This window comes from Rhopalosiphum maidis, chromosome 2, assembly GCF_003676215.2.
Source record: "Rhopalosiphum maidis isolate BTI-1 chromosome 2, ASM367621v3, whole genome shotgun sequence".
Lineage (NCBI taxonomy): Eukaryota > Metazoa > Arthropoda > Insecta > Hemiptera > Aphididae > Rhopalosiphum > Rhopalosiphum maidis.
Window position 1 is genome coordinate 37,617,902 of NC_040878.1, and position 21,534 is coordinate 37,639,435.

A 21,534-nucleotide genomic window follows, 5' to 3' on the forward strand; every position below is an offset into this window, starting at 1 on the left:
TTATTTTTAAGTCTCTAACCTTGTTCATCAGAAAAATGTACTACCGTCACCATATTGGTAATTTCTGTACACATATTATACACATATTTGATATTTTATTTGGAAATTAGAATTTAGAAATAAGATACAGGACGTCAGTTATATAAATTTCAATGGACTATCGTGTACAGCTTATGAATAACAATCATTACAAAGAACCTTGTGGATAATATAGGAGATAATGGTAACATACTGACATGGTGATATGCGTCTTACACTTTTATTAGGTATATTTTATACGGTTATATATGTATATTCTCGAGAATCGGAAGACGCGTCGTGTACACAAAATATAGGTTGGTACTAGGCACAAACAAGAAAGCTGTATTTCACTAGTTTTAACTAGTGATAACGAAAAATAAATATTACAATACGTTATTGTTATTACGCGGTGTTTTTTGTGTTTGTCTTATGGCTCGACACAGTCGACACGCAACTACACAAGTGTTGCGCTCTTTTCAATAAAACAAAACATTCGGTAATCAAATGGTACGAAGAAAAATTCATTGATGCACTAATCTTTTAATGTGTAAGTTGGTAGGTAACAAAATATCAATAGCAACGATACCTACATATTATTATAAACAAACGGGACATGACACGGTGTCGTGAATAACCCAGCCTAATGTTCACAAGTATACCGTAATATGTGAATAATATGCAATACTGTAATGTAGTCCACGATTGTCAAAAAATGTATAGTGTTAATCTATACATCAACATTGACATACTGATTACAATAATTATCATTTTATTTGAAATTTAACTACTCCGATGCGACATACACCTCTCGGATAGCGGCTACGGGAGGCCGTATCGCAAGTGAACCTAAATATAATGTAAAATTATGTTTAATATTATTGTGTAAAAACTTTTTTGTATTTATTGTCTGGACTAAGAGTTGATATCAGTTATCCGTGGTTCTAGTGTTATGAATTCGTCTAAGAGTTGATTTTCATTAGACTACTCATCGTATGATAAACATGTACCTACTCTTAGTACTCATGTATTACTCAGTACTCTTGTATTTATATAATATATATAGTATATTTATTAATATAGTGTTTTAATTTTTTAAATACGCGATTTATCTTGAATTTTATGATTCATAGTTAAATATTCTTACGTTTTTTATATTATACTTATTAACGTGTGTATAATAAAATCAAAAGCTTCATAGATGTGCCACAAATTAAAAATAACATTAATCATGATCTTAAAAAAACTTTTTCTCTTCTAATTTTGATTTTTAAGTTCATATTAATTATAATAATAACAGTATGTGGGTAATTTTATAAGAATCACAAGAACATTGATGTTTATTATTCTTGAAATTATACACATTTCTTTGTTTTGAATAATCATGTTTTTGTATAACGGTTAGGCATATTATTATCCCAAGTCGATGTTTACGATATTTATTTAAGAAACAACAATATTATACAATGAGTCATTAAGAAAATTTTAATTTTTATTTACATATTAATATATTATATATTCAACAAGACATAAAATTTTCATATTTTTGAATACATTATTTCAATCAGAGTTGAACAATTTTGATTTTTATCAAGTTATTTAATTGAGATTAAGTAACTTGACGAGGTTGCACATTCCATCACGTGACGTGTCGTATTTCTTTCCGATTATAGCTGTGGGTAGTGACGAGTGAAAGGCCGTTCATGGGTAGTAAGTGTACGGGGAAGCCAGGGTCTTGGCTACGTATGGGTAAGTGGTGTACGACGATACGTAAGGAGCGGCGTACGGGAAAGCGAGTGCGTAAGGGGCGGCGGCGTATGGGGAAGCAACGTAAGGGGCGGCAGCGTATGGAGCGGCCACGTAAGGTGTGGCGGCGACCGGTGCAGCGGCTACGTAAGGTGCGGCGGCGACCGGTGCAGCAGCCACGTAAGGTGCAGCGACGGCCACGAACCGTTTGCTACGATCGGTGTCTGAAACGGCACCAGATTGGGCAGACGCCGAAGGCGACGATTTGACTTCTTCGGTTGCGGGGGCGGCAGCGGCGAAGCACATGATCGCGGCGAGCACTGCGAATGTCACCTGAAACACGAATAAATTGCATTTGTTTTAGTTAGGTATTTAAAAGTACTACAATATAATCTTGGCGGTGATTAAATATTAGGTTTATTCGTATTAAAACCCGGTACGGGATAGTAAGTATTTATATTAACATCCCGATCGTAATGCACTAATGTATGATAAACTTGATCCAAAGATTTTTCGAAGCAAATGTTAATTTTTAGAAATATATGAAATAATGAAAATTTCCGAATTTTAATTATAAAAATTTTAGCTGAGTTGATAAAGATCGCTATTAGTCGCCACTGTGCATTGATAAATACACATTAAACGTATTTCACGACGAATGCAAACAGTTATGAGTTATTTTTATAACACCTTATCATCATTCATGATCGTCACTGTTATATTTTCTATCATATTATACTCACCTTACGAATACTTATTAAATATATAATATTGTAAATATTATAATAATAAATAAATAACTGATTGTGAAAAATGCAATAGAAAAAAAAACTTTATATCTATAGGTTATGCTTTGCATTACAATTTACAATAATATGTTCATTAGAGACATTAATAAGATGTGATAATTTTTGGAATTCATAGTGTCGTGAATTTGTGATATTATAGCATTATGCATTCCAGTTTTTGACATGTACAGATTATTTTCAATAATTCGTGCTTTATTAGATTTATAATAAAATGTACTTTGTTACCAGACCAAGCCCGTATACAAAGGGGTTTAGAGGTTTAAACCCCCCAGAAATTTTTAAAGTAGAATAATTTTTTATCATTAAAATAATGTATTATAAATATTTTAATCCCCCCACGAAAATTGATCTTGAATACGTGCTTGCACAAGACACATGAAATATATGAAAAATAAAACAGTAGCAATATTATGTATATTATAATCGCAAAATGTTCGATAAGTGACCTGTTGAAAAGAAAATATATGGTTAGACTTACTTGGAATTGCATGGTGATTTTGATCGTGAGTTACTCGATTTTTTACGTTAAACGAAAGCGACTGAAGACAGACGAATGACTGATACTTACCACGGGCCAGATTATCCTTTTTATATCATCCGCATTTAGCTGTGACATTGACACCCATCAATTACCATTCTGCAACACACAATACTCATATCCAATTAGAAAACGGACACCAGTGCCAATATAATACAAACATGAAATTGTTCAATACATTTCAAGTATTCACATCTCACTGATATTTTAGTAAATAATTCAAAAAAAATATTAATGATACATAATTATAACTATATCAATGTATATTCGACAATTTACCACATTATATGCTGCAATATTGAATATAATATGATGCCATCGCATAATAAAATATTCCAGTTATGCTTAGTAATTAATAATATACACGTGTTATATATCTACTCAATATAACATTAGCTTATACAAGATCTATATCTGTAGTAATATTAAACTATGCCATATACTCATATTATGTAGAATACTTAAAGTTAATATAGATAAATTTCATAATGTAATGCACTTAAGTTATAATTAACAAAATTTCGATTTTTCTAATATATGATTATAATTAAATTTAAATCTTATTTTATAAATCACAACTCAATTAAAAAATTCAAATACAACCTATGCTTATAGGGGAGTTGCAAATTTTTTATCGTATTTATATTATGTTATATTCTGTGTTCTGTTAATTTACTAAAAATTAATATTATTATTATTATTATATACCTAAATATATTATAGGTATTTATTTACTGAACAGTGAACATTGCATTATTTAATGTACTGAATTATCTATTAATAAAATAATAATATATTGTAATTTTTCATTTAACATACAAATAATGGATAATCAGCTACATAAAATCAAACTATATTTTGTCATTCCTCCATGGTTCTATAAATTGTTTAAAATTTTTTTCTTTTTATTTTTACAAGAAAATATACAATCTATATCATGACATGGACATAATAAGTACATGTGCTAAAGATAGATAAGAAAAAAAAATAATAGAGCATGTTTAAAACTTGGGGATAATGTTCACCAAATGTTTCATGTTGTGTATGATATAATTTAATAAATAATAAAAAAGATAAATGCAATACAATGGCCATAATTATTGTTTTGTTTTTAAATATTTTTACCAGGTATTGTTTTTAAATAAAATATTAAACAAAATATTATGATAATTTATAAGCTAAAAACACGATTAGTGCAGTAGATACTCACTCTAATAAGTTTAAACTTAAACTTTAGTGCACTAATAGTAAAGTTTAAAGTGCAACTATTTAAAAATGTGAATTTCGGATTTGCAATAATAATTTAACTAAAATATAATGTTTTAATGTACACACTAATATAAAATTCAAAATTAGTTCCATAGAATCCAATATTGAAATGTGTGCAAAAAATGGTTCTTATATAACTCAAAATATAATAACATCTTTCTGTAAATACCATAAAATAGTGAAAATAGATTCCATAGTACCTATAAATAGATTTAGAATTTAGCTATAAAATATTTTTTTTCTAACATTTGACCACAGATTTTTTTACATATATATTTAATCTGCTCTAACGTATTAAATTTTTACTCAATTTTAATTGAAATTTTCGTAAAAATAAGATTAAAAAAATTATTATTTTAAAAATTACAGAAATTGATTGAACAAAATTTTGTTCGAAATGTAAAATATTGTATTTTCAATAAATGTCACTTACAGTTTTATTTAAAATTTAAATATATTGATGAGTTATAATGAAACTTTAGGTTATACCTACGGGTATTTTTGACAAACAGTTTACCAATAGTTTATATAGTTCTATATTATGTATTATATATCTATATATAACATGTACCTATGATCAGTGGCGCCATATTACAATACATATTAAATATTTAAACGAGGCTCTAGAGGCACTTTAAATGAGTAGGGATTTTAACAATTGTTCAACTATCAGGTTTTTAAGTTATTATTTGTAACATAAATTATTAAAATTCAAAAAAAAATATTTATTTATTATATATTATTACTATACATTTCTTTGACAATAATGTAGTCTTACATAATGTATTATTATAATAGAAAATAAATTACAAACAAAATATATTTCCATTCGGAATCGTTTTTCATTGAATTATCAATTAAAGTATTTAAAGTCAAATTTAATTTATCTATTACAATGGTCAGTGACCTACTCAACGGTAAACTGTAACTTAATAGGTATACCTATGTATACAGCATAGCGATTACTTAGTTGTCGGCTACGTTAATTTTATCATTTTTAAATCAACAAATAGCGTTGAGTTCATTATTCATTGTAATATATTATTAATCTATTTCATATATTACTCATATTTTACCTATGGTATAAAGCTCTATAAATATTATAAGCCTATAAATACAGAATAATTTCCCAGCCCTACCGATAAAAAATGATAATAGGTGAAAGAAAAAAAGCTTCTTCATTTTAATATTTTAAAACTATCTGTCTAGCTAAGTGAGGGGTGTTATAATAATTATAAACTAGTTGGTTAGGTTCTATCATATCTATACATGCTACGATATAGCAACTTTTGTTTTTTATCTAATTAGTATAATATAGACTACATTTTTTAAACATGTTATATAAGTATAAAAAATACTATATATATAAACATTATGCAAATAATATATACGTATATATTATTTGCATAACGTGCGTGTAATCTATATAATATATTATATAACGTATTCATTGTTTGACTTGTTTTACTATTACTACCTACGAAGAAGGAATACCGTTTTAGTATTTTATTAAAAATTACGTATCTGCTGGCGTGTTGTTCCAAGGTTTTGAATTTTGGAACTGTACGACCCGGGAGTATAAAATAGACATATATTATTATTATATTATTATAGTGTCAATGATAATATAGAATGGTAATTGAATTAAAAAATAAAACCAACTGCCAAAATACCAAAAGAAAGAAAAGATTGCGTTTACTTTTAAATTATTATACATAAGTAGGCAGACCACACGACCATATACGTATATAAGTGTGTAGTACTATACGTCAACGTTAGAACGTCATTCAAATCCGTGAGCGAGTCACTTATTATTCAATGATGGTCGTCTGATAAACACAATAACACTGTTCCATATTATTATTATTACCTAAACGTTTGAAAGTGACCATCAGAGTGTGGAAGGTGAATCAAACTTCAACGGAATACTTGAATAATTGTATTATTGTCAATGTTGGACAACAACGAGGTGTTTGGCCCGATAACTTGTAATAAAAAAATGAAAACTTTGCCAAAAAACAAAATCAATAATCAATAAAATAGAATTAAATTAAATCGTATGGTCTGAGTATAATATTGTTATAGTTCATACTATATTGATAAAACTTCCCCTATCAAGAGAAAAAAGAGGAATTAAATGTCTCAATATGAAAAACATTTGAACATTAATTGAACTGCTCAAATATGATGTATTTTAAATTAAAACAATTTTTCTATTATCTTTATTGCCAATTATAAGTGAAACCACTTATCCAATGCACCTTGAAATAATATGAAGAGGTCATGACTTTTGCAATATTCATAATATTATAACTATGTATTTTTTATATTTTTCCCAACCCCTGAGTGACACTCTGGATAAACACCACGAGCAAACGCTGGTGGTGTGGGGTATATACATATATAATAAATATATTATAGCTGTATTATTGTTACTTTTATATGTTTGATAGAATATTTTCAACCAGGGTTATGTAAATTTTACAAATGTCAATTATATTCTTCAAAAATGTCTCAATACTTTATTATGTACCTATACAATTTTAATGACCCGTTCGATGTTTAATGATACAACTATAGCTTATAAAATATTCTATTATGTTATAATAGGTAGGTATAAATATATAATAATAAAGTATTAGGTACCTATCTATATATACTAGAAATGAATGTAAAGTATAAATATACAATTATTAAACATATTGCCTATGTGTAATATATTGCAAAATATACAATAGTTTAAAAAGAAAACCGTACAATTATATACATATATAATAATTAAATAGTTGGCTAATTTAAATTCTGACTTCCGAGCGGAGCGATGAATGCATTTGTTTTAATTTATTTATTGCGTCTGTCACAGGCGTGAACGCAGGAAAAAAATTTCGGGGGAATTTTTGAAAATATTTATATAAATATGATAAATATCATACTTGGTATTTAAATTGCAGGTCAGGTAATTTATTTTTTCTTCTGATATTTCGGAGGGGATTTAAGAACTCAAAACTCCCCTGCGTTTGCGCCTGATCTGTCATCACCTTTTAGAGCAATTAAAAATTGTTAGCGGGTGTGTATCTGGGAGGGGAGGTATAAAAGATAAAAATTTCGTAGTACTTTTTTTATAATCGGAAAAAAAAAATATTAAGGAAAGGGAATTTTCGACAAAATTGATATAATAATAATAATAATTATTATTATTATTATTTTGGTTTAACCCAAAAACGAATAACTGTAGATACAAAAATTTACACCTAATGTTTATATAATCATTTTTAATTTAATATACAATTTAAAAAATATTTCAGCTATTTTTAAGACATGAGAAATTTTCTATTTTTTTTTCTAGAAATTATTCGATTGGTAGAAATGTTTGAACTTTAATATAAAGTTCATAAATTGTTTATTTTATCAACAGCCTTGATAGGAATATACATTATATATAATTTCTAAACATATATATAATTATTATTATATATGTTTTACGTATTAAATATACCGTGCAAATTATTTACACGTTGTGTCAATGTCAAGTATATGAATTGGTGAATTTAAAACCCGTGCGGACTATGATGACGAGCAATGGAAACATGGAATACTGAAACACAACAGAATTTATACTAATTACAATAAATACATCGTTGTCACTCGACGCGGGATGGCCCGAATGGTGTACAACTTGTATTAGTTTTCAGCTAGCGCGGATAGATCATCACGTAATGCCAAACAATTAATACAATACACATTACACATAACTATAGTAATTTTATTACTATGACTACTACTTTGTCTACCATCGTTGGTCAGTGCCTTATTCTATATATGCGCACGCCCTTCAGAAAACCTACGTGCGATCCCATTCGCGTGCGTATAAAAGTTGACAATAATATTTTAATCGATGGAATCGTGTGTTTTGGTAATAGTCAATAGACGATTTCAATTTCGTTCTCATAGGACCCGGTGACAAACTAATGACGAATTTATTTATACCAAGGTCAACAAAAATATTATTTTGTTCGTGATTATAATAAAAATAAATGATGGGCAGTAAATCGCATAATAACCGCCATCATATTATAATAGTATAGATGATAATTGGAGAGAAGTGAATTCATAGAAATATTCATTATTTTTACCTTGCTGTTAAACATACAATATAAAGTATAGCTCGTATAGCTTCCTTAACACAAAATTTGAATTAGATGCTAATGAAATAAATGTTAAGACATTTATTGAGTAAGTCTTTTTGAACTCTTTAGATGATATTTAATTTTTATTACTTTTTCAATATTTATAATAATATAATAATATCCGTCAGTTAAGACTTCACGCATTTCATATATTATTTTTTATTTTCGTCAACATTTTACATGTCCTATTGTTTTAAATACGTCACACTTAATCAATAATACTTTTTTTTTTAACTTTCTAACATCTTTAATTTAAAATATTTTACATTTGGTAGATTTTTATATTTTTTAAATTATATGATTCTTTATTATATTGTTTTATAATGAATTTTATCATTTATTAACGTTTGGGGATTTAAAACATTTGTACGGGTTTTTAATGCATTTCTTGGGATTTATAACACATTTTAAACTACTTTTTCAAGATTTTAAATGTATTTTTTAAAGTATTTAATTTACAGCTTTAAATTATTAATATTATATTATAGATAAGAGCAATAAGTGTCACATTTTTTTCTACAAACAATTTTATGTCAACTGTATTTGTTGTGTTATTATAACTTCAGAGTTCAGTACCTACCTTCAGACAGCTTTACGAATACATACACTAAAATAATATTTTTGAAATAAATCAGATCTCAAAGAAATTTGAAATTGATAAACACTGTGGTGCAGAAGGGAGTGAGTACTTGTCCCTGTATATTGTGAATTTCCGAATTATATAATAATTATGATTGGTATTTGTATACAAAATAAAATATCCGTTGGCTAGTAAAATATTATATTATGTTGAATGGATTATTTATCGGACAGACCCATCAAATAGTTCAACGCCCTCAAACGTAGGTATATTTATCTTATGGCTGTTGTGTGTGTGCGTGTATGTGTGTGTGTGTGTGTGTGTGTGTGTGTGTGTGTGTGTGTGTGTGTGTGTGTGTGTGTGTGTGTGTGTATGACGTATGTGTTTGTTGGTTTTGAATGTTTTACTTTTTATTAAACCCTTAAAGAAATCATACGTTACGGTTACGCAAACCTGAAAATTAACGGGGCACAAGTAATTTTTTATACATTTTATATTTTTTAAATTTTGAACGCATTTAATCACTAATGATGTCAAATATAAATAATTTCTGAGCTGCATTTTTAGGTACCTTTTTTACTTTGAAATATTGGCAGATTCAATAATTTCATATTTTTTTGATGAATTTATATCCATGACTATTTATAATCATTTAATCCGTTTATTAGATAATAGGAATATTTAATACTTTATTACAACTTACCTATACATCTATCAAAAAAAATAATAGTTTAAAAATGTTCGTCATTGATCGTATTAAAATCTATAGATTTTTCAATTTTCGATTGATCCGTTTTCACCCAAAACCTGAAATTAGGATGTATTTATTGATTCACAATTCATGTATTACAATGTTTAATAAGAAATTTATAAGACGATAGTACAGAATTGTATAATAATATTGATTAAACATCATATTCTTATTAATATATTTAGTTTTTTCTGATTCCACATTATACTTACAATACAACACGTTATTAATTATAATTATTATATTATACGTAACACAATACTAACACTTAATTAAATATTAAAATATAAATAAGTACCACATGAATACCTATTTTAAATAATTCATTTAATACCTAGGTACACCTAAAAATAGTAAAAACCCCCGATTGAATATTATAACGATAATTTTGAAAATTCAACTTATGAGACATGGCTTATTCTTTGTGTATTGTTAATTAAAATATGATTAATTTTATTTGTTATTTATCTGTTTTCTCTTCCTGCTCATCATCATCCTTGTCCTCGACATCCTTGTACTTAATAACTTTAAACGATTTTTCGCCAAATTGTAATCCAAACGTACTGACGTTTACTTGCTCATAATAATCTATCTTGTTAATTGTAGAGTACTTTTCATGAGCGTCCATTGCTTCTATTGTTTCTATTGAAATGTTATCGCCGTTTGAACTTAATACGTCCAGTATGCTTTTATTTGTCATTTCTACATCAAACTCCGCAGAAGCTGCCTGATTTTTAGTGCGTGCCAAAACGTCATTCAAGAATGTTTGTACGACGCCACGCGTCACGTTTAATATTATATCATCGTTAGCCAATACGATACGTTGCTCATCGAGAAACTTGTTGATATATGTGTTTAACTCCCAGAAAAAGTCTATCGGATGCCCGAAAAAAGCCACCTTGTCAGCGAAAACGACCAACGACACTTGGATGTTGGATATACAATACCGGACTGACGCCGGCGTGGTGTCCGAATGGTCGGTGTACTTCAACGTCAACAACGTGTGCGCCGACAGCGATTTCGCGAACTGTACCTCTAACGCCAGTCCCAGCACCCGAATGCCGTACTTGAGCTGTGTGCCGGTCGCGGACCTGCTGGTGACCAGCCGCTGGATCACCTGATACGGGGTGATCCCGGTGCCCGCCGCCGGGGTCAGGCCCAGCTCGGCCAGCATCATGCCGCCGGGGTCCAGGGATTCCGGCTTCATCACCTGGGTGAGAATCACTCGCCATTCCCGGTCGTTGGCCAACACCCCGCGCAGTATGTTCGCCATCGCTTTCATCGGTTGGGGCATGAAGACGGCGCACCGGACGGCCAGCAGACCGCTCAGGGCCACGACGCACGTGCACAGAAAATGCATCGTATAGTGACGGACGGACGATTGGGGTTGCGACGGCGGCGGCGGTTTTCGAGAATTTCTCCGTGCCGCGATCTATGGTTGACCGCGGTGCGACTACGCGACGATGTTAGGTTAGCTACTGCGGAATACGCGAACCCGGTCGCCCGCGGCCACGACATTATAATATCGCCATATCATCATTCGTGCGTGTGTGCTGTTGTTTGTTTTCGCGAAAACCTCGTCGAACAGAGCAAACATCGGTCGCGCACTTGGCGTCGTGGTTGGTCGGGCGACATGTGCGGGTATCTGCGAAATATGTGTTTGACACGTATTATAACAACATATAGTTAGTGTTTTATAGTCGAGCTTACAGTGCCGTGGTGAACTGTTTTTATCGATTGGGCCGAAAAATCGTTTTGATTCTTCATTTACGAGCACTCGTCACTACCATATTTTTACTTCCTTTAAACCTGCTGAGGTTTACATCAGAATCAAACTAGAGAATTCGTGATGATTATTTCACAAGCCGATCGTCAATCACGATGATGTGGGACCGACCGCATCACTAAAACAACTTCGGCCATAGGCCCACTGAAAATTCTGTCATCACGCCACTGAATATAGCATGATAACAAATAATGTTATTGTTGTGTTTGGTCTCGACTGACACAAAAAAAATTTCAATAATTCCCGGCAAAACACAATTGTTGCGTTTATTATATATATAATAAAGTTACGCGGATTTCCTCGAAATTATTAGGTACCATAAAAATGTATTGATAGAGTGGTTCACTGAAATTGAATGGATCAACCATGAGCCATCACGAAATCATATTTAACTCACTATTGATTCATTAAATATTTAGTAATTGTTCTTGAAATATGTTGGCATGTGTAAGTTCATACAATACAAGAGTGAAGTTTTCTAAGGCTCAAAAATCAATCAATCTGGAAATTCATAAACTATTTTAATTTAATTTATATAATATAGTTATATAGCAACATTTTTTAAAACAATAAGGATAGGTATCAAGAACTTTACTTATTTATTCACTCTACGTTATAATACATAAACGTTTCTTCATTTATTTGGATTGTATTGTCACTATCAGGATAGTATAAGTTCTCAGATCTATTTTTATAAATTTAACTGGTCTTTTTTAAAATATATATTGCTGTTTATTATAATTATAAAAAATATAAATACATAATATGATACCAAATAAAAATAAAAACAAAAAAAAAATTATCAACAATAAAATATTGAATTTATTAAATTAATCAAACAACTTTAAAGTTGTTTTTCAAATTTTTTATTTTACTAAAAATAATAGTTCACATCAATTAGAATAATTTACAAATACATATAAAACTGTTTCAACCACCTGCATCACAAATTATTTATTTGTTTTTGTCTATTGTCTTGTTATGCAAACACAGGTTTGGTAAAAGCTTAGAGGTAGCTCATATTTTTTACAATCACAATTAGTATGTACAAAATATTACATTTTTGATATTATAGCGTCTTACAGACAATTCTGCTGTAATATAAAAGTCGATGAATATAATTGTAATGATTATAATAATGTTTAACATATTTAACTCAATAAATCATATATTAAAATGTATCAAACAAAAGATATAGTAAAAGTAATCGTGTACCTATAACAGTTAAGAACGCTCATTTTTAAATCTTTTCGAATGCTTTTTTAAAAATTTACATTTGAGCAAAAAATGTCCATTTTATTACAACAGTTAAGTAAAACTATTTGAAACACTTAAACAATTAAGTTATATTATATTAAAATAATATCAATAGTATACATCGTATACAGTAAACGCATCCGTATAATGTGATGTGTTTCTTTTAGACAGAGTAAAGAATCGTGAAAATACTCTATAGGTTAATACAATATAATGGATAATGATATATACGCAGATATAAAATATAGTATTATACATATAAGTGTCAAAAAATGAATTTGTAGTCTGTGAACCGATTGAACTAATAGTAATTGATTAACATGAAATATTACAATAATAATACTATATTTTTTTAAGAAAATATAATTTTATACTATCGTATAATAATTACGAACTATATGATTTATAAATACATATGTCAGTAGTGGGTGTTCGTTTCAAGAAATATTTCAAACTATACCAAGAAGTAAGAATTCAGAAAATATAATAATTTTACTAAAACCATGTATAATTCTATAACATACCTACCTAATAAATATAACAACTAAAATATTATAATACTTACCTTACATTAGTTGTCTTTTATTCATAACAAGCTCTGTCATTGGTTATACCATTAACCAAAATATAAATAATTTCGATATTGTATATTTTATCTTTTATCCCGGCTTATTTATATTACAAATATATAAGTACAACTGAAGTGTTATAGGAATTTTTAGGAACTATTTCTTTTTAAATACATATATTTTCTTAAGCATCATAATTCATAATTTTGATTTTTTTATTATACTAGCTGCTATTGTAACTCGATCCTGTTATTTATAACCCGTTTACGGCGGCTTAATTGGTGAGAGGAAAATGAAAATCGTTTCAACAAAAGCGATGTTTGAATGTAAGTCGAAAAAGCTTAATCCGGAATAAGTCTTGTACTCTTGTCAGAGTGTAAAGAAATCGGCAATCTGCAAAGAAAGTCGATCATTCACTAACAATTTTGCCTCACCGCTTCTCCAGTGCTTTTTTGTATGTAAAAATAAAGGTCAAAATGTTAGTTGAGTGTATAGGTATCAGTTTCCACCCGGTGTAAATCTGTATTAATAAGTTTTCATTAAAATGTACCTATATTTCTACTGTAATATAAAGTTTTACTAAAAAAAAATTATTTTATTTTCCTGTTTTAGTTTTTGTGTATTTTAAAATAATTATTATTTAAAATTTTAAATACACAAGTGTAAATAATGCAGGCACATATTCATATATATATATATTATATGTAACAGTTAATTATTGTATTAAATTCACAGCCATAGCCAATTAAACCATAATAATGTATAAATAGGTATAGGTACTCTTAAAAAATCACATAAACACTAATACATTTATGATAATACCTAAATATATATCAATATTTAAATGGTAATATTTTATTTATTCTAATATATTTTTAATATTCAGGTTTTCTTGAAACAGATTTGATATTAAAACGTCAAGTCGATGTTTATGATGTTTTAGAAACAATATTAAACACGGTTACTGAAAATTTAATTAACACATTACCTAGTAGTTGCCCTAAATGCTCTATTTACATGTATATTTAACTCTCTTCTTTATAGCATATACTTGTACTTGCAATTGCATCATCGACGCACCGTTTAAAATATTGTCACTTTATATAGCAACAATGATGACCCAAACCTCTGAGATATTGGTCTCAGTGGGCCGCATCAAGAGTAAACCTAAATGTGTTATAAAATGTTTAATATTATTGTTTGAAAACTGTTTAATACTTGTCTTAACGAAGACGTGGTATCAGAATCAGATATCTCATATCCGGTTCCAGTGCTCAGCTGTTATGGATTCGTTTTAAATAATCATGTTTTCTTACAACGATTAGGTATTTTATTTATCATCCTAAGCGGATGTTGGTGATATCAGATACATTTAGGAAACAATATTATACAATGAGTCATTGAGAAAAATTAAATTTTTATTTACATATTATATATTCAACAAGACATAATATTTTCATATTTTTGAATACATTATTTCAATCAGTTAAACAATTTTTATTTTTATTAAGTTATTTAATTAGTAACTCGACGAGGCTGCACATTCCATCACGTGACGTGTCGTATTTCTTTCCGATTATAGATGTGGGTAGTGACGAGTGAAAGGCCGTTCATGGGTAGTAAGTGTACGGGGAAGCCAGGGTCTTGGCTACGTATGGGTAAGTGGTGTACGACGATACGTAAGGAGCGGCGTACGGGGAAGCGAGTGCGTAAGGGGCGGCGGCGTATGGGGAAGCAACGTAAGGGGCGGCAGCGTATGGAGCGGCCACGTAAGGTGTGGCGGCGACCGGTGCAGCGGCTACGTAAGGTGCGGCGGCGACCGGTGCAGCAGCCACGTAAGGTGCAGCGACGGCCACGAACCGTTTGCTACGATCGGTGTCTGAAACGGCACCAGATTGGGCAGACGCCGAAGGCGACGATTTGACTTCTTCGGTTGCGGGGGCGGCAGCGGCGAAGCACATGATAGCGGCGAGCACGGCGAAAGTCACCTGAAACACGAATAAATTGCATTTTTTTTTTAGTTAGTTAGTGCGTTTTGATGTAGTAATAAGCGTCTGAGCATTTGAAACTAACAAATAATTTATAACAGCTCGAGTTTTATTAGAGTTATACAGAGTAACTTATATTCATAGTATATTATACCTTTGTATTGTGTTTTCAGACACATACAAAAAAAAAAAAAAAAATACTAAATGTTTGACAACTGAACGATTTAACGGAGAACTTATAACATGATTATTATAATTCGACTTACTTGGAATTGCATGGTGATTTTGTTTGTGAGTTATTCGATTTTCTGCGTTGAACGAATGCGACTGAAACAGACGAATGACTGATACTTACCACTGGCTTGAAGATCCGTTTTATACCCATCCGCATTTGCACCGTTCGGTGACAGTGACGCCCACAAATTACCATTCTACACACAATATTCATATCCAATTAGAAAACGGACACCGGTGCCAATGTTTAGCTGAACAAACGTAGTAGATAGTCCGATGTCGGTATGACCTTTACACTGCGTCTTATACAGATCAGCGATATTGACAGATATATTATTACATTTTATACTGTTGCTATCGTCATTTGCAGTATGTGTGGTTTTTGCTGGCAATATCAACAGAATCGCTGATTATAGCGTGTCTATTGTACCATTTCACAAAAACACTCGTTTAATGTCTATATAATATAACTATAGAGTAACCGTCATGAAAAAATGTAATATTTTACCTTTATTGGTAAATTAAGTTGATCTAAATATAAATCCTTTCGGTAGATCGGTCATTATTTAATTGTTGATATATACGTGTACAATATAAACTGATTATGCGTTTGGAGTAAAAATGTTCGGTCAATATGGCAATATGTGACAGGTACAGCCGTACAGATACTCATTACTAATATTGCAGCAAATAAACCAAAAAAATATTAATGATGTATATAGTGTATACTTATAAGCTAATTGGTAATTTAATATAAACACTCTGGATAAAACATTAACGATAGGTGCATAATAAATAATAATTATACTAGTCGATAACTGTTGTGTAATCATTTCACTTTTTCATATTTTTATATCGTACCTACCTATTGTTTTATTTGTAATTAATTTAATAAATTATCAGAATCCAATCAAATACATGCATTTTTTAGTTTGTTAAATATACAAACGTACACACATAGATTAATATAATAAATAACTCAAAAATATGTGAATTAGTTTTTTGATCTTTTATCTGTTTCATTTATAAAAATACATTTATTAGAATATAATATAGTTGTCAACTTTATATAAGTATAATAATATACAGTTACTTCATTTTTGTTTGTGGGTTCCGGGTTGGTAAAAAAAAAACAATTTTCTAATGACAGGTGTGTCCTTAACCTCGAGTATTAGGGTGCTATTACAATAGTTTCGACAAAAAAATAATTTGTTAATTGATACATTTCTTGACAACCCATGTATAACACATAATGTTAGTCACCTGTTGTAAAATATGTAACTCCTGTTGTCTTGTATGGCTGTATTGTATCGAAAGTCGCCGGTTTGAGCACGAACACCTTTCTTTAATTAGAAATAAGTTATTTGAACTCTTTTAACTTTTTTTGAGCACAGCATTCTTTTTAACAAAAACCTAACACAGGAAATTTGAACTTGATAGGCATAATATTTTTGATAACATATGTTATTCTTACTAATATTCGTGAAGACGAAGATTATTTTGTAAAGAAAAAAATAATTAGTCCATCATTGTCTTCATTTATTTCTGTGTGTATTTCTTGTGTAACAATATTATTATTTTAATTGTTAAATAAAACTACTGTTATATACAATTCGGTTTTATTTATTTGAAAATTCAAATTAATCAATTATTGTACCCGGCATCATCATTTAAACACTTTTTATGTCAATACTAAATATTACTTTCTACACTACTTTTTAATTTATTATGGACTAAATGGAAAATGATTTTTTCTTGAATACCACAAAAAAAGTTACAACATACCCCAAATACATAATTGTACAATATGAATAGTATCATGTACGATAAATGTACTGGATATTAAAGGATATATATGGAACTAATTCCAACATTTTATAATCGCACCATTTGTATTATGGAATTTATCTACTTGAATAAAACAATTATCAAACATAACCCGCTAAGATCATCACTGGTGATCATACTATGACCTATAGTTTTTATCTCAACTCATTTAGACGCCTGACTCACATCTGTCGCTAAAATTTTAAAAATTACACAATTTTGTCAAATATTGTATTATTTACTATATGGTTTTTGATTAAGTGGCCAAACGAAAATTAAATAAACTCTACTATTTCTACTGTTATTAATTTGACTAAAATGTATGTTTCAAGACTACTTGTTTAATAAAAATTTATAAATGTATAAAAAACTAGAAGGGAAATACTTTATTCACCAAAATCGAAACCAAAACCAAATAATCTATTTTTACACAAGTAAAAAATTGTAGGTAAACTTATTCTGGAATATTATTAGGTATCTACGTGACAGGTCATTAAAAAAAATGCTACCTACTTAACTGGCATGAAAAAAAATAATATGGCGATAACCCTGTAATCACAATTTATTAAATAATATTATTGTATAATTTTTGTAGCTCAAATTATACTATAATGTTGACAATGCGTTAGCATAAACATGTATTACGTGAAATAAATTGCGTGTTTTATTCAAAAATTATTGAGTAAAAAAATAATTTTATCTTATAAAATATAGTTAAATGTGTTCTCTATTTATTTTAGAAAATGTAAAGATTTTAATACTGTTGTTGATATAACTGAGGAAAGAAAAAATAATACCTTTGTCCCACTTGTCCCAATTGCCCCTCCCCCAATCAAAATCACATATCTACGTATACTTATTATTATAGTATTTGATATTTATTAATAGTGAAGACATAGGTTACATTGGTATTAATATTCAAACCTTAATATTGAGACTTTTATCTGTATAGTAAAATAGCCATATTAATACGGTGTCTATAAAACTGATAGAGTGAGAGTGACTGACTTAGATATTATTTGAAACATACAAAAATAATGAATTTAATTTCACGTGTTTGATTTTACATGCCTGTGAAAACTGATTGATTATATTATTTTATTAGACTATCGTTGTTGAGGAAACTGAAAAAGAAAGAGATGACGTACTTCGACAAAAAAGGATCGAACAAAAACGTTATGCGTTTGATGTAGTTTTTGACGAAGATTCTACTCAGGTAAAAAACACGAAGAAACATTTAATATTTTAACAGAGTTTAATAGATTATAAAAACCGTATTCTTGCATGATATTATATTTATGTCACGATAACGCCAACAATTTATAGTTGTTTGTCTATAATTATCTAATACGTTTTTACGGATTATACTAATGGAACGTGTTCGAAACCAATTTGTTAAATACATAGTAAATTATGCGGTTAACATAAGGACATACAGTAGAGATCGGTTGGTGATGCACTAAAACGACGATGAATGATGAGTGATACATTTTTCGAATGTTCGTTTAGGACGAGGTGTACGAAAAGACGACGAAAAGCTTGGTGAAAGACATACTCGTCGGCTTTAATGCCACAGTATTCGCGTACGGGGCGACGGGCAGCGGAAAAACACACACGATGGTTGGACATGGCGGAGAGACGGGCATCATGGTCCGAGCAATAAGCGATTTGTTCGACATTGTAAGCAAAAATGCTTACCGGTACACGGTAAGTGCGAATAAAACTTTTAATAATATCACCTCAATGCGTGCTGAATTTCGGATTAATCATTTAAACTAATTTAAAATTCGTACGAAGTGATGAGTTATCACTCAGTTATTAAAATGCTTATACTAAAAATAATAATAGCCCTTAAAAATTATTTTACAAACGTATAAATTAAATATAATATTGAATTTAGTTATGTTAAAGCCATTTTTACGAATTATAAATTCTAATTACTAAACTTCTCTAATCACTGTATATCCCCCTTACAAAACAATTTATATCATGGACCTATAACCCTTAATACACAGTTATTAACTCAAAAACTACTTTTTTACTACATAAACACAAAAAAATATTTGAAATATTATTTTGAGATATAATATTTTAAAAATTCCAAAAATCAGATTTTGGATAGTTACATCAAAAAGGAGTGAATAAATAGTATAGTAAATCATCCTATATATAGGATATATACATACCTACTTATTATAATATCAGTGCCATGCTAACCATCAGTGGTGCCTAGGTCAATTATATTTGGCACCCTTAATCATAGGCGAACATCGGGGGGGGGACTTTAGGGGCTATTTTCCGTCCTTTAAAATAATGCTACTTTTACCACCTTAGAGCACTTGCTCTAATTGTCTCCCTCTTCCTTTGCACAGATCTGTATAATATTATGTATATTATATTGTTTAACGACTTAGCGTGAACATATAATTTATATTATCATTGGTTATAAATACTAATTCATAATCAATGATATTACATAATATACAGTTTGACTGTCATGTATTTATTTTAACGTATGAGGTATGCACTATATCATGAACGTATATGATTATACATTTTTATATAATATTCCTACGTTATTATTACGTTATGAATTGAATGTTACACCGTCGCGTAATTTACTATATTATATAGTCGACTATCGATAAGTTAGGATAAAGCTGGAGTCGAAATTTCAAGTTGATAAACATTTTGAGAAATTAAAATCTAAGACGTTTGAAGGAGAATTTTTTTATTCAAGATATTGAATATTTCGATAAATCGTGGTTCGAATTACCAAGTCGACTACGTAATAAATTTGATTGCTTAACAAATCATGGAACATTGGTACGTCGAGCTTTCTAAATCTGCTTTAAGCTTTAGGTGCATCATATTTATTTACGATATTACTTAAAAATCTGACCTCTGAACATTTCATAACATAATTTATAATCCGATCAGATATTTCTATTAATCTATTTATGTATTCTTGATGTGTATATTGTTTTCCATGCGTAAAACGTTTTTAGAATATTTTAGCCTTCAAAAAAAATTTACTGAACTCGATAATTAATGTAATATTAATTAAATTTAAATTTTAAATACATATATTATTTATATTATTTTACCCACTGAGTATAGTTGTCCAAATTTAATTAATATAGAATGATTTCAGTTTTCTAAAACTTCTAATAAATTAATTTATAATAAACGTATATTAATTCATTTGCTAAACAATGTTATAATATCTTCATTATAACGTTTAAAATTTTTAAGTTTTAACTATACCCTAATAATTAATACTATATTTACCCATATTAAATTTTAATGATTTAATGTATTTTAATATTAGAATAGGTATTGTAAATAATATTACCCGCTGCCCGATCTATAATAACTGATGGATATGTATTTGACTATACTTGAGTTATTTATAAGTATTCTGGTATTCATCGATTATAATTCAAACAGTATTTATTTAATATCCGAATAGTACTCAGTATAATATCACTATAATTAATTAAATGTTGGTAAAAAAAATCAATTTAAAATATTAAAAAACAAATCATTCGAGTCCATAAAATATTATAAACACAATAACAATTGTATATTTTAATATTTTAATAATAAATAACGTTTTAATGAGGTGAAGTGAATGATTAACCACATATTCCTTTTATAATAAATAATAATATTATATCAAAACACACTTTCCAACTTCTAAGCCTTTTTCAACACCGATAAGTGCGTGCGAGTACTCCGGGGCTCGACTAGTGAATACCTATTGAAATGGATTTTTTATTTTCAAAATTATGCATGTACATCTTTAATTTTAATTTTTCTGGGCGCCCTTCGATTTTTTTAAAAACTATGTAGGCATTTAACGATGCGTTCTATACGTTTTTCTAAAACGTTTGGCTTGATTTGTATACGTATCGTTTGAAAAAAATCTTACTCGTCACTTCGACAAGGTTCTCCGCAAATGTTATTAATAAT

At 29.2% G+C, this 21,534-nt stretch overlaps 3 protein-coding genes across 4 annotated transcripts in view; 1 reads left to right on the plus strand and 2 right to left on the minus strand.

The window, feature by feature from the left end:
• LOC113551320 (kinesin-like protein KIF19) overlaps positions 1–21,534 on the plus strand; it is a 47,368-nt gene that overhangs the window by 15,757 nt on the left and 10,077 nt on the right. For both annotated transcript variants that reach the window (XM_026953498.1, XM_026953499.1), the window contains exons 3-4: positions 18,665–18,775; positions 19,069–19,266. In XM_026953498.1, the coding sequence (XP_026809299.1) occupies positions 18,665–18,775; positions 19,069–19,266 (309 nt within the window). The remainder of the gene's footprint in view (positions 1–18,664; positions 18,776–19,068; positions 19,267–21,534) is intronic.
• On the minus strand, positions 1,490–3,135 carry LOC113551322 (cuticle protein 16.5-like). Its single transcript, XM_026953500.1, has 2 exons — positions 3,052–3,135; positions 1,490–2,097 (listed from the first exon to the last, which is right to left on the minus strand). The coding sequence occupies exons 1-2, from the start codon at positions 3,061–3,063 to the stop codon at positions 1,720–1,722; spliced, it is 390 nt and encodes a 129-aa protein (XP_026809301.1). The 5' UTR covers positions 3,064–3,135; the 3' UTR covers positions 1,490–1,719.
• LOC113551323 (testis-specific gene A8 protein-like) lies at positions 14,911–15,871 on the minus strand. Its single transcript, XM_026953501.1, has 2 exons — positions 15,765–15,871; positions 14,911–15,498 (listed from the first exon to the last, which is right to left on the minus strand). The coding sequence occupies exons 1-2, from the start codon at positions 15,774–15,776 to the stop codon at positions 15,121–15,123; spliced, it is 390 nt and encodes a 129-aa protein (XP_026809302.1). The 5' UTR covers positions 15,777–15,871; the 3' UTR covers positions 14,911–15,120.